This window comes from Apodemus sylvaticus, chromosome 22 (assembly GCF_947179515.1).
Source record: "Apodemus sylvaticus chromosome 22, mApoSyl1.1, whole genome shotgun sequence".
In the NCBI taxonomy this organism is placed as follows: Eukaryota; Metazoa; Chordata; class Mammalia; order Rodentia; family Muridae; genus Apodemus; species Apodemus sylvaticus.
The window spans coordinates 33,162,331-33,174,347 of NC_067493.1; the positions used below are offsets into that span (position 1 = coordinate 33,162,331).

A 12,017-nucleotide genomic window follows, 5' to 3' on the forward strand; every position below is an offset into this window, starting at 1 on the left:
AAAGTGTGTGGTTCTGGTTAGCTGAGGCTAAAGAATCAGCTGTGATTAACAAGATACCAGAACTATTAAAAGTAAAACCTTTGCGATACTGGGACAGTTAATGCTGATCAACTGGAGCCAAGAAACTAGTCGAGATTAAGGGGGTAGAGGGAATGGGGTGGAGAGTTTGTGGAGGGGAAACTGGAAAGAGGGACAACATTTGAAATGTCAATAAATAAAATAACCAAGTTTTTAAAAAGAAGTGACCAGCATCACTGAGAAGAAATCTTCTGGAGGTTTCGTTTTCTGAGAGCAGAGAGAAGCTGTGTTCCAGAGACAGATGTTGCGCTGGCAGCCGGGTTTAGTAATATTTAAGAGTCACCAGGTGACACTGGTTTTAAAGGCACGAAGGGATCATAGAAAGCAGCAGAGGCTGGGGACTGTGAGAGGCCATTGGTGAAGGTGCAGCCTCAGGGGCAGCTGAAGGCCCAGGATTGAAGGGCCTGTGCTGACAAACTGAGGCTTGGTACCAGGAAGCCAACCTGAGAGGCCATTGCTGAAAGTGCAGTCCAGTTACAGCAGAAGACCCCGACGTTTTACAGATGCTAGCACCATGGGATGACCACCAAGAACAGCAGCAGCCATGGAGTGGAGCCAGCTGGAGCCTAGAAGACAAGCTGTGTGTGCTGCAGAGGGCGGAGCCAGAGACGTGACCCACGCCCTTTGGAAGAGCCCAGAACATTGCGAGTGGATCTCAGACACTGGCCGGTTAGAGTTTGATTTTGCTTTGCTTTAATTGTGTCTGTGCTCTGATTGTTGCCTCCTGCAGTAAGAAAGGATTTTATTGGACCCACAGTTGAGAGCCTTTGGATTTTTAAAAGAGATTGGGTTTAATGTGTTTGACTTTGTAAAAGTGGAACATTTCCAGCTGGGTGTGATGACACTTTAAAAAAAAAATAAGATTTATTTATTATATGTAAGCACACTGTCTCTGTCTTCAGACACACCAGAAGAGGGCATCAGATCTCATTACAGATGGTTGTGTGCCACCATGTGGTCGCTGGGTGAACTCAGGACCTCCAGAAGAGTCAGTGCTCTTAACCACTGAGCCATCTCTCTAGCTCTCTGTGGATCTTTTAAAGTTATGTTTTTAATGTGAGATCTTAGGGATGAATGAGAAAGGAAGAAGCTGTGACTGAGTTAAGTGATATGTTTGTGTGTCAAGTTGACAAGGGGTCAGTTGTACAGGCTGGTTTTGTGTCAACTTGACACAAGCTAGAATCATCAGAGAGGAAGGAGCCTCAGTTGAGGAAATGCCTCCATGAGATTCAGCTGTAAGGTATTTTCTCAGTTAGTGATTGATGGAGGAGGGCCCAGCCCATTGTGGGCGGCACCATCCCTAGGCTGGTGGTCCTGGGTTCTATAAGAAGGCAGGCTGAGCAAGCCATGGGGAGCAAGTCAGTAAGCAGCACCCCTCCATGGCCTCTGCATCAGTGCCTGCCTCTAGGACCCTTTCCTGATTGAGTTTCTGTCCAGACTTCCTTTGGTGATGAACAACAAGGTGGAAGTGTAAGCTGAATAAACCCTTTCGTCCCCAACTTGCTTCTTGGTCACAGTGTCTTCTTGTAGAGGAGTCCTAGGGATTCTACTGCTAAGTTGGGGTGCGGTGACCTAGGAGCACATTATTTGTTCCTCTTCCCAGTGCACTGACTTGAATTATATCTCCTCTCTCTGCTACTCTTTGTTTGTTTTTTGTTTGTTTTCTTTTGATCTTGAAAGACTCCATGTTGTAGCCTAACTCTCCTGTGACTCATTATGTAGAACTCACAGGCATCCACCTGCCTCTGACTCCCAAGCACTGGGGAAAAGGCACTCATCACCATACCCAGTCTCCTTCTGATCCTCACTTTTGTCAAACAGGTCCATGGAAAATGGGTGGCCACAGTCTAGCTTGGTAGGGCTGCCAGGGCCCAGGCTCTGACCATAAAAAACCCTGGGACTTCCCTGTTTATATGCACTCTGGTGGATATCAGGGGGACAGGGGCAGAGTTTGAGGAGCTGGGGTATCAGGAGATAAGGACATCTGGCTGGTGCCACCCTGGGTCAGAGAAGCCCCATCAGTTTCCCTGGGATGTTCACCCAGGCTCCCGTGGCTCCCCTGGGAAAACAGGAGCCAGACAACATGGAGCTGGTGTCTCAGCCCCACCCTGTGTAAGTGAACATAGTCTTTATATGAACACAGGTTGGAAAGGGGATGTCGGGATGTCATCTAGGCGCACCCAGAATATACAAGGGGCTTCGATGTCCTTGAACATGGGACAAGCCCCAGCATTCCTAGGTAAAGCTGAATGTGTCTGAGAATATGCCTCTGAAGAACTCCCATTAATTACCCTCTGTACCCTCTGCCCCAGAGAAGGAACTGTCAGTCCTGGTTTGGCCCATGCTTCTCCAGGAGATGGGATTGGCAACTTTCACAGTGGCAGGGCCCCTTGCTCTGCAGACAGTAAGATAACCTGGAAGCTACACTACCTGATTTTATCTTCACTGCCTATCGAGGGCATCTGAGATAGGAAAGAAGCCCCTGCCCCAATCCTGTTCTGTTGAGCTCACTGCAGTAGCCCCCCCCAAACCCTATCCCTATCTGAAATGTCACTAAGATGCTAGCCCACAAGACAGGGAAGACCTCCTTGTACGTCCATGGAGAACCACTGCCCTCTAGTGGCCACATGGTGCAGCATCCTAAAATAGTCCTGAGAGATGGCTCAGCTGTTAAGGGCACTAGCTGCTCTTGCAGAAGGCTTGAGGGCAATTCCCTGCATCCACAATGCAGCTCACAACCATGCAGAACCTGGATACTGGGGACCCAATTCACCTTCTAGATTCTATGATCACTGCACACATGCAGTCATAGAAACATGTACATTCATACATGTAAAATGATAGGACATTTTCAAAGAACAAAAACATTTTTAACTATGTAAAAGTGTTTTGTAGCCAGGCAATGGTGGCACACACCTTTAATCCCAGCACTCTGGGAGGCAGAGGCAGGCGGATTTCTGAGTTGGAGGCCAGCCTGGTCTACAGAGTGAGTTCCAGGACACCCAGGGCTATACAAAGAAACCCTGTCTTGAAAAAAACAAATCCAAAAAATAAAAAATAGAAATTAAAAATAAAACATCACCACTTTGGACTGGAGAGATGGCTCAGCAGTTAAGAGCACTGACTGCTCTTCCAGAGGTCCTGAGTTCAATTCCCAGCAACCACATGGTGGCTCACAACCATCTGTAAAGGGATTTGTTTCCCTCTTCTGGTGTGTGTCTCATATAAATAAAAATAAATAAACCTTAAAAAAAGATGTTTATGAAAAAACTTTAAAAAGTGTTTTATATTTGTAAAAGTATTAATGTGCATGGTAATGTGGAACAGGAGGCTATTGTCGTATAAGTACATATCTGTACTGGGCAGATCTCCTCCCATACATCCTTCTGTCTCCATTGAAATCCATTGATGCAATTTGGCTTCCAGGAGAGTTTCATGCTGTGTATTCCAGTATGATTTTTTGATTTTTCTATAAAATCTAGGAACCACACACGCTCCTCACTTTTTCCTTCCTTCTTTGTTTCTGCACAGAAGCACTACTTTTTTCATTTTTCCTTCAACAATCTGAAATTGGCCTATGAATTTATTTTAAAGTACTCATCAAAGATTTAGGATATGGAAACTCTTCCAAAGTCTTAATGTCAGTGTATTGTTTTTCCTCAGTGTAGGGAATGTTGTGAGCAGTGTGGGACACCCTGCCAACCAGAACCAAGTCACGCATTTTCTGGGGACAAAGAAGCCCACTGTTGCCTGTGGAAGCCCAAAAGGGACAAACATTAGGAGCCATAGAAAGGGAGAGGAGCCCTGCCTACTCCCCCAAGAGAAAGGCACAATTAAAGATGAACACATACACTTAGCTAAAGTTCGTTACTCCAACACTAAACTCTACCAAATAGTCCTAATGCCCACCTAGGAGTTGTGGTTATACATTGACATGCTCCTAGGCATTTGTAAATGAATGTCTGTGTGTCCCTGGGCCTGTGTCCTGTCTATGTGTGTATATGTGTGCTTGTGTGTACCCGTGTTTTTGTGTGTGCATATGTTTTCATGGGCATGTGTGTGTGCATGGGCACAAGTGCCCATGTATGCCTTCACCTCTGGGAACACTATTAGAGGGTTTGTCAGGAATAAGGGCATCTGTGATCACATACACATGATGACATACGAGGAAACCCATGCTCCAATGATCTTCAGGGAGCAGTCAGGACACTGAGAAGACCCTACGAGGAAAATGCTTTTTCCAGGGATGCTTGTGGTACAGAGGGGATAGTTTGGAAACTTCTGCCTGCCTTCTCAAAACTGCAGGTCACCCTGAAGCCAGGCTTCCCAGGACAGTATAGAGGCACGAGGTTATGGATACCACTGTGTCTCATTGTACACATGGAAGACAGAAGGACAGCAATTGGCAGTACTGCTAACCCCATGAGACAGTCTCTGAGGAGGCACTCACACTGGAGGACCTCAGGAAGTGACCTCACTTGCTTAAAAGTCCAGATGAGGTCATAATGCTGGCTCCCAGGTAACCAGAGCCAACAGTTGCCTTACCCGACTTACTTGTTTGGAGGCTGTTGACACAGAGAGATGTTCTCTTGTTTCAGGTCTTCCCATGGCTCAGGCCACAAAAAAGCCAAGAGGAGTCGTCTTGGACGCCTGTGGAGACGTTTGATCCACCCTCTGATACAGAGTTCCCACAGGGATCCCCGGGTAATGAGGGCCAGCCTGTAGCAGGGAACAGTCTGGATGGCCCCCTAACCCCTGAGGTCCCTGCCTGGATGTGTGTTCCTGTGAGACGCTGAGGAACGTTCTTTATGCTCCCTCTTCAATGGTCAGTAGTGGATTGCTGATGTCTCTGAGTTTCTACATTTATACCCTCTTGCCTTCCTAGGACTGTCCTCAGAATAAACAGGAGCCAGGCTCTAAGCCTGAACCCTTTAGGACCATCGACAAGAACAGAAGATGCATTGAAGAAATACTCTACAATATCCCACGTGCTGTTCAGCACAACGACCTCACCTCCATCAGCATTTTTCTAGACATCTTCAGAAACTATGTTACCACCTGGGAGGTGCTGGACCAAATGATGAGGATGTGAGTGCTACATCCAACACGGGGTTTCCCAGGGCTCTGCTCTTCTCCAGGACTCTGTGCTCCCAGGACAATGACGATTGTACCCTGGCAGTGTTGGTCCTGGATCTCAGCTCACAAAATGACATGGCCACATATGGGGTTGGGGGGCTCTAATTCGTGTCTTTCCCTGTCCCCAGGTAGTGTCAAACACTGCCATCTCTGGTGTCTTTGGCAGAGCTCTTTCCCCATTGGTATAAAAGGTTCTAGGTCCCGTCTGACGTCTATGGATTAATGGAAGCAGACAAGGGTCCCTGGGGGACCACCTAAGAATCCCGGGACCAAGCAAGAGCCCTGTCAGGGAGCAGGGAGGCTTCCCCTGATTGTGTGCACATCCCTTAAGACCCATGAGCACAGCATGGAGGTCACAACAGTACAGAGAGACCCTAGGACCCATACTCCCTTTCTAGATACCTCAGACTCAAGTAGCTTCCTGTAGATCTATTAGTAGGTTGGAGAAACAAGGCCCTAATGGTGACCCCCTCCTGGAATGCCACAGGTATGGTAACTTCGGGCCTGACTCTATGTGGGATGAACAAATAAAGAGGTGAGTGGGCTTCAGATGAAAGCGAGGTAAGATTCCTTCTGTGCAGTGAGGTGCAGGGGAAGAGGGAGGTCAGGGCCCAGTTGGGTAGTGAGATGTGGTTGGGAGGTAGAGGGTTGTGAGGGCCTGTCTGTACAGTGTCAGGGCGGGGGGGAGTCTGTGCTGAGGGCTAAACACTTGCCAGGTGCCCTGCTTTGGGGATTCCCACTAGAGGGATGGTACCTGAGACATCACCTGCAGGTGGAGAAAATTGGAGGTGAACAATGGGCTCCTTGGTTCTGAGCAGCTGAGGGAAGGCTGGAAGCTGAAGGGCTCTGGGAGAATCCAACCCCACTACAGCCCAGCCCCATCTGTCCTCCAGGGGACAGGCAGCGTCTGGAGCCCTCTGCACACAACCTGACCACTGCTTACACTCCTGACCACTATGCCCATCAGCACACAGGCTGGGGGCCATTGCCTTGTCTGATGGGGACCACGGCTCCGCTGGTGATGCAAGGCCAGGCTTCCGACTCTTGTTCACTCCATCCTCCTCTTCCTCGCAGTGCCATCTTCACTTTCTTGTTATACTGGCTTCAGAAATTTCCTGATGATTTTTGTGAATCAACAAACTTCAACCTGGTGAATCATGTAAGGGTGTATGTGAAGATGAATTCTGCAGAGGGAGATCCCCAAGCCAGGGAGCTTTTCTTAGTGCTGGAGGATCTCGAGGAGGAATATCTAAAGCTTGAGACAGGTGAGGAGGCCTGGGGTGGTCGGCCTGGGAAGGTAGGCGTGGTTTTCGGTGATGGGTTCCACCAGGGATTCTCCAGAGCTTTGGCCTGAAGCCAGGGCTGGACAGCACTCAGGCAGGATGCCCCACCGTGAGGAGAGGACTGGGGATTCTCTGGCATGAACAGTCCTCATGGGAGCATCAAGGCCATCTTGGGAAGCTCACCCCGTCCTAGGCTGCCTTCACTAAAATCCCATCTCCTTTGGCCTTTAGATTTCATAACAACTCCAAAGGCCCAAGTGCAGGAGGATGACCAAGTCTATGGAATTCAAGAGAGTCTGCCTTCAAGTCCAGCTTCTATGGCAGAGCCAGAGGGAGGCCTGCTACCCCTAGAGGACACTGAGCTCTTGGAAACAACAATTGTACAACCCTTTGAGGCAGAAGCTGGTCCAGTGCAGCTTCCAACTTTACATCAATCTCTGCCCATAGCAGCTGCTCCACAGTCACCTGGAGATGTGTCTGCAGATGGGGCTGCAGATGGAGCTGCAGGTGGGGCTGCAGATATGGCTGCAGGTGTGTCTGCAGATGTGGCTGCAGATGGGGCTGCAGGTGTGGCTGCAGATGTGGTTGCAGATGTGGCTGCACATGTTTCAGCTTTTGAGTACATAGTTTTCTCGACTGTTGTGCAATTAGGTGCACCAGAGTGTTTTTTCCCTTTGCCTGAGGTGGACATATAGCTAGGACAATTAATTTGCTTAGTTGTACCCTGCAGTAGTTTCCGCCGAAGCTCTTCTTTTTTTTTTTTTTTTTTTTACTGAAAATATTTCTATTTATTTGTTAGATTTTTCTATCATATTGTTGGTTTTATTGTTAAATTTTATTTATGTTTGCATGTTAATAAAAAATGATCAGTTTACTCATCTTAAATGATAGAGTTCATTTCCCAAGTGGTATAATCTACTCATATCTATCTGTGCACTGCATCTCTGAGACAAACAGGTCAGTCACAGGAAGAGAACCCTCACAGGACATTCTGGAATCAAGAAAAACAAGCCACTGATGTGGCAGAAAATGGGCAAATACCAACAGTGGTGAACAGTATAAACTATGTGACTGTGACCTGGAGGTCTTGGGCTCAGCAGTGTCCCTAACAGTTAGGGACACAGATACTAGATGCGCCACATCAGGGCTCATGGAGAGAGGTCTCTACTTTCTGGGCTTCTTCCCGGTCAAACTGGACAGTGGAACCATGCAGAGGAGAAAGTCAGTTTACTTGGAATGGTGCTCACCATTCTCACCCTCCCTGAGCCCAAAGCTGTGCGGACACACTGCACCATGTTTTATCAGATGGTTATCAAAAAAATTGCCAGGTTTTCCTACAAGTCTAGGGGTGATCAACAAATGACAAGGCTGAGCCCATGGAGATTTTACACATTTCGTCTGTGGGGAATGGGTTGCTTGTCGTCTTACTGTGGTCTGGGTACAGGGAAGCCCCATGGGTCAAAGCCAGGTCACCAGGAAAAATGGCCCACTAAGTCCTCATCCTGGGCATGTGTGATGCCTGAAACCTTTCAGAGGACACTGAGTGATGTCTGGGCCCCTTCCAGGGTGTGGCCTCTGATGATGGAGGACCACACTCACCACATCATTGGCCACCTAGGCTTTTGGCTTGGGAAAAGTTCATATACACCAGGCTAGTCCCCATCTCATCAAGAATTGAGCTGTACACTTCATCTAGTTCCTGAGCTGGGGTGTCCAGTGACTCTGAGGCCTGGAGACCCAGGGCTGCTGTAGTCAGGTTTAGGAAAACCTCACACAGGCTGCAGGTTGACGACAGGCTTCCTGGGTGAACAGTGGAGGCCGCTGCAGCACAGAGAGCAGAGAAGGAGTGGTAGCTAGAAGTGACGGTGGCAGGGGTCTAGCTGTCCTCTGCACACAAGGAAAGGGGACCTAATCCATTGCCAATATATGTAGAGAATCTTGAGGAACATTATTAAAGCCGGTAAGCAAATCCAACAACGCTGCCAAGGAAACACTCCTGCACATGAATTGAAATGAAGTCGTCACACAGCTGCACAGCAGCCATGTGCAGATTAGCGCACTGACCGGACACCACGTGGGCAGGAAAATAAGCAGGACGACCATTCACACTGGCCAAGATTCTGCCTTGTCTCCTACTCTCTGCAGCGTTTGCAGTCCTCTCAGGACATAGTTAAAGTAGTGTAAACAATGGGTAAGACACACAGCAGATATAGCATGTAGGCTAAAAAAAACAAACATGGCAGTGTCTTGGATGAAAGGGCGATGCCATTTGAAATTGGCCCCTTAGGTGTCAATCTGCACATTGCACCTGAATACTGTGGACAGCAGGGGAATGCTCAGGTGAAATTCCCTTTGCAGGTCTGAGGGAGCCAACAGACTACATATCAGGGACTGGGAGGTGCTGTCAGTATGGCGCCTGCTGAGAAAGTGGAGAGACCTGAGTTGTGATCCCCATCAGTCACATAAAAAACTGGTGTGATCATGTGCATTAGATACCCATGTGCTGGACTTGTTTAGTTGTGGTTTTGGTTTTGGCTTTTTGCCCCATCTATGATTGCCCTGGATAAAGATGGTACCTGTCTCACACAGAAATACACACTGACACACAGACACACACTGAGACACACACACAGACACATGCACAGACACACACTGAGACACACACACAGACACATGCACAGACACACACTGAGACATACACACACAGACACACTGAGACATACACACACAGGCATACACAGACACACACACAGACACATGCACAGACACACATAGACACACACAGACACACATAGACACACACACACAAGGACACATACACACATACACAGACAAACATGCATGCACATACAAACATGCATGACCAAGCACACACAAAATTTGCCTGTCAATTTACTGGAACTCATAACCCACACCTCAACAAACTTAAGTTTGTTCTGGAGCCAAACATGAGTTCATAGCTTCCAAACTGCATGCTCCATCAAGGTGGTAACACTTTGTAGTTTTCATAGGACCTAAACAAGAAAAGTTAGAAATGAAGGTATTTTTCAAGAGTATTGATGTATATATCATCTGGTAGGCAAGTTAAAGAAAATAGGGGAATCAGGGGGCTGGAGAGAGGGCTCAGTTGTTAGTAGCACTGACTATTCTACCTAAAGACGGGCTCAGTTCATCACACAAACGGAGGCTCACAAGCACCTGTCACTCCAATTCCAGGAGATTCAATGTACTCTTCTGACCTCTGAGGTCAGTGCATACATGAGATTCATCAACATACATGCAGGAAAAAACACCCATACACATAAAATAAAAATAAAACTTTTATTTTGACTTTTACTGATGCTTTGTGAATTTTTTGTTTGTTTGTTAGTTTGTTTTTCTTTGTTTTTGTTTTTTTGAGACAGGATTTCTCTGTGTATCCCTGGCTGTCCTGGAACCAGGCTGGCCTTGAACTCAGAAATCTGCCTGCATCTGCCTCCCAAGTGCTGGGATTAAAGGCGTGCACCACCACTGTCCACCTTTGTGAGTCCCACATCTAGCACCCCAGTCCCACTCAACTCCCTGTGCCTGCTTCCCCTCCATCCTTGCAACATCCCCCCCCCAAATTAATGCAGAAACAAAAATGAAAACAACTAAACAGAAAACATCTCATTGTAGAAGCTGTGGAGTGTCACTGTGGGTCCCACAGTATACTTGCCGTCCATAGATCTTCACTTGTCAATGTTCATTGCAATGAGTCGTCTGGCTCGAGGACTCTGGTTTCTGTGACACCATCAGTATTGGATCCTCCCCGGGACTCCTCCTGGTTATCCTGTTGTTGCCCTGTGTCATGGAGATCTTGTAGCTTTGTATTGGCAGGTCCAACCCTTTCACACTCCCCAACAGTTTACAGATGAAACACATGTGGAGGTGGACCAACTTAGAGTCCTGACTCGGGCAGGGTGGCAGCTGAACTGTCACCACCAGAGTGAGCCACCTTGGGCGAGGCCACCCAAGGCTGCTGCTGTCTTAGTCAGGGTTTCTATTCCTGCACAAACATCATGACCAAGAAGCAAGTTGGGGAGGAAAGGGTTTATTCAGCTTACACTTCCACATTGCTGTTCATCACTAAAGGAAGTCAGGACTGGAACTCAGGCAGGTTAGGAAGCAGGAGCTGATGCAGAGGCCATGGAGGGATGTTCCTTACTGGCTTGCTTCCCCTGGCTTGCTCAGCCTGCTCTCTTATAGAACCCAAGACTGCCAGCCCAGGGATGGCCCCACCCACAAGGGGCCCTCTCCACTTGATCACTAATTGAGAAAACGCCCACAGTTGGATCTCATGGAGGCACTTCCCCAACTGAAACTCCTTTCTCTGTGGTAACTCCAGCCTGTGTCAAGTTGACACACAGAACCAGCCAGTACAGCTGCCATCAGCAGGAGGCTGGTTAGCTCTCCAGTTCTCATGCCCTGGGGCCAACTCACCCCACCCAGGCCTCCAGAGCCAGCTCCACTGTGCTGCCCAGGTAGAGCCTCTTCTCCCAGGGGCTACAGCCAGTGAAAGGCAAGGCTAGCTCTTCCACTTTCATGGCTTCAGGGACAGCTCTCCTGACCACTGAAGGCGTTGCAGGGTTGGGGGAGGATGTCACCAAGGTGCCCACTCTCCCACAGGGAAAACTTTTTGTTTTTAGGGCTTGCCATGTAAAACGGTGGGAGGTGCTATCCCCGGGGTGATGAATCTGGCTTATATAGAAATGTAGCTGAACCAGGCAGTGGGGGCGCACGCCTTTAGTCTGAGTGCTTGGGAGGCAGAGGCAGGTGGATTTCTGAGTTCAAGGCCAATCTGGTCTACAAAGTGTGTTCCAAAGTGAGTTCCAGGACAGACCTGGTTATCCCTGTCTCAAAAAAGAAAAGAAAAGAAAAGAAAAGAAAAGAAAAGAAAAGAAAAGAAAAGAAAAGAAAAGAAGAAAAGAAAAGAGAAAAGAAAAGAAAGGAAAAAAGGAAAGAAAGAAAGAAAGAAAGAAAGAAAGAAAGAAAGAAAGAAAGAAAGAAAGAAAGAAAGAAAGAAAGAAAGAAAGATACAGAGAAAGAAACAAAGAAACAAAGAAATAAAAATGTAGGTGATCCCGATTCTGGGAGGCAAAGAAGATGGGAGATACAGAGATGCCAAGAAGAGGCAGAGGGACCGGAAGAAGACCCTGATCCTGAGTGGTTTTAAATATCCACTGCTAGTTATGAACATCATCTAGGGATAGAACAATTGGGATTACTTGTCTAATCTAGGTGGGCAGCTTGTATCATTTAAAAAAAATCTTTATTAGATAGATTCTTTATTTACATTTCAAATGTCCCCCACCTGGTTCCCCACCCCTGAAAATCCCCTAACCCATCTCCCCTCCCCCTGTTCCCCAATCAATCTACTCCTGCTTCCCTGTCTTGGTATTCCCCTATATGTGGCATTGAGCCTTCCCAGGACCACAGGCCCCTCCTCCCTTTGATGTTCAACAAGGCATCCTCTGCTGCCTATGCTTCTGGAGCCGTGGG

General features: G+C 47.8%; 1 protein-coding gene across 2 annotated transcripts; it reads left to right on the plus strand.

Moving 5' to 3' along the window:
• The first annotated feature begins 181 nt into the window (after positions 1-181).
• LOC127672531 (ral guanine nucleotide dissociation stimulator-like) lies at positions 182-7,218 on the plus strand. 2 transcript variants are annotated; one of them, XM_052167683.1, is made up of 4 exons: positions 182-747; positions 4,384-5,749; positions 6,289-6,479; positions 6,729-7,218. In XM_052167683.1, exons 2-4 carry the CDS (start codon positions 5,727-5,729, stop codon positions 7,190-7,192), a joined length of 678 nt encoding a protein of 225 aa, XP_052023643.1. In that variant the 5' UTR covers positions 182-747; positions 4,384-5,726; the 3' UTR covers positions 7,193-7,218. The 2 variants fall into 2 exon arrangements, with proteins under 2 accessions (XP_052023643.1, XP_052023642.1); XM_052167682.1 differs by lacking the exons at positions 182-747; positions 4,384-5,749 and having other exon boundaries at positions 5,971-6,479.
• Positions 7,219-12,017: the final 4,799 nt, after the last annotated feature.

Coding starts and splice junctions, on each gene's coding strand:
- LOC127672531 (XM_052167682.1), top strand. CDS start 6,212: ATGGGGACCACGGCTCCGCTGGTGATGCAAGGCCAGGCTTCCGACTCT. Junction 6,480..6,728: donor ATATCTAAAGCTTGAGACAG/GTGAGGAGGCCT, acceptor TTTGGCCTTTAG/ATTTCATAACAACTCCAAAG.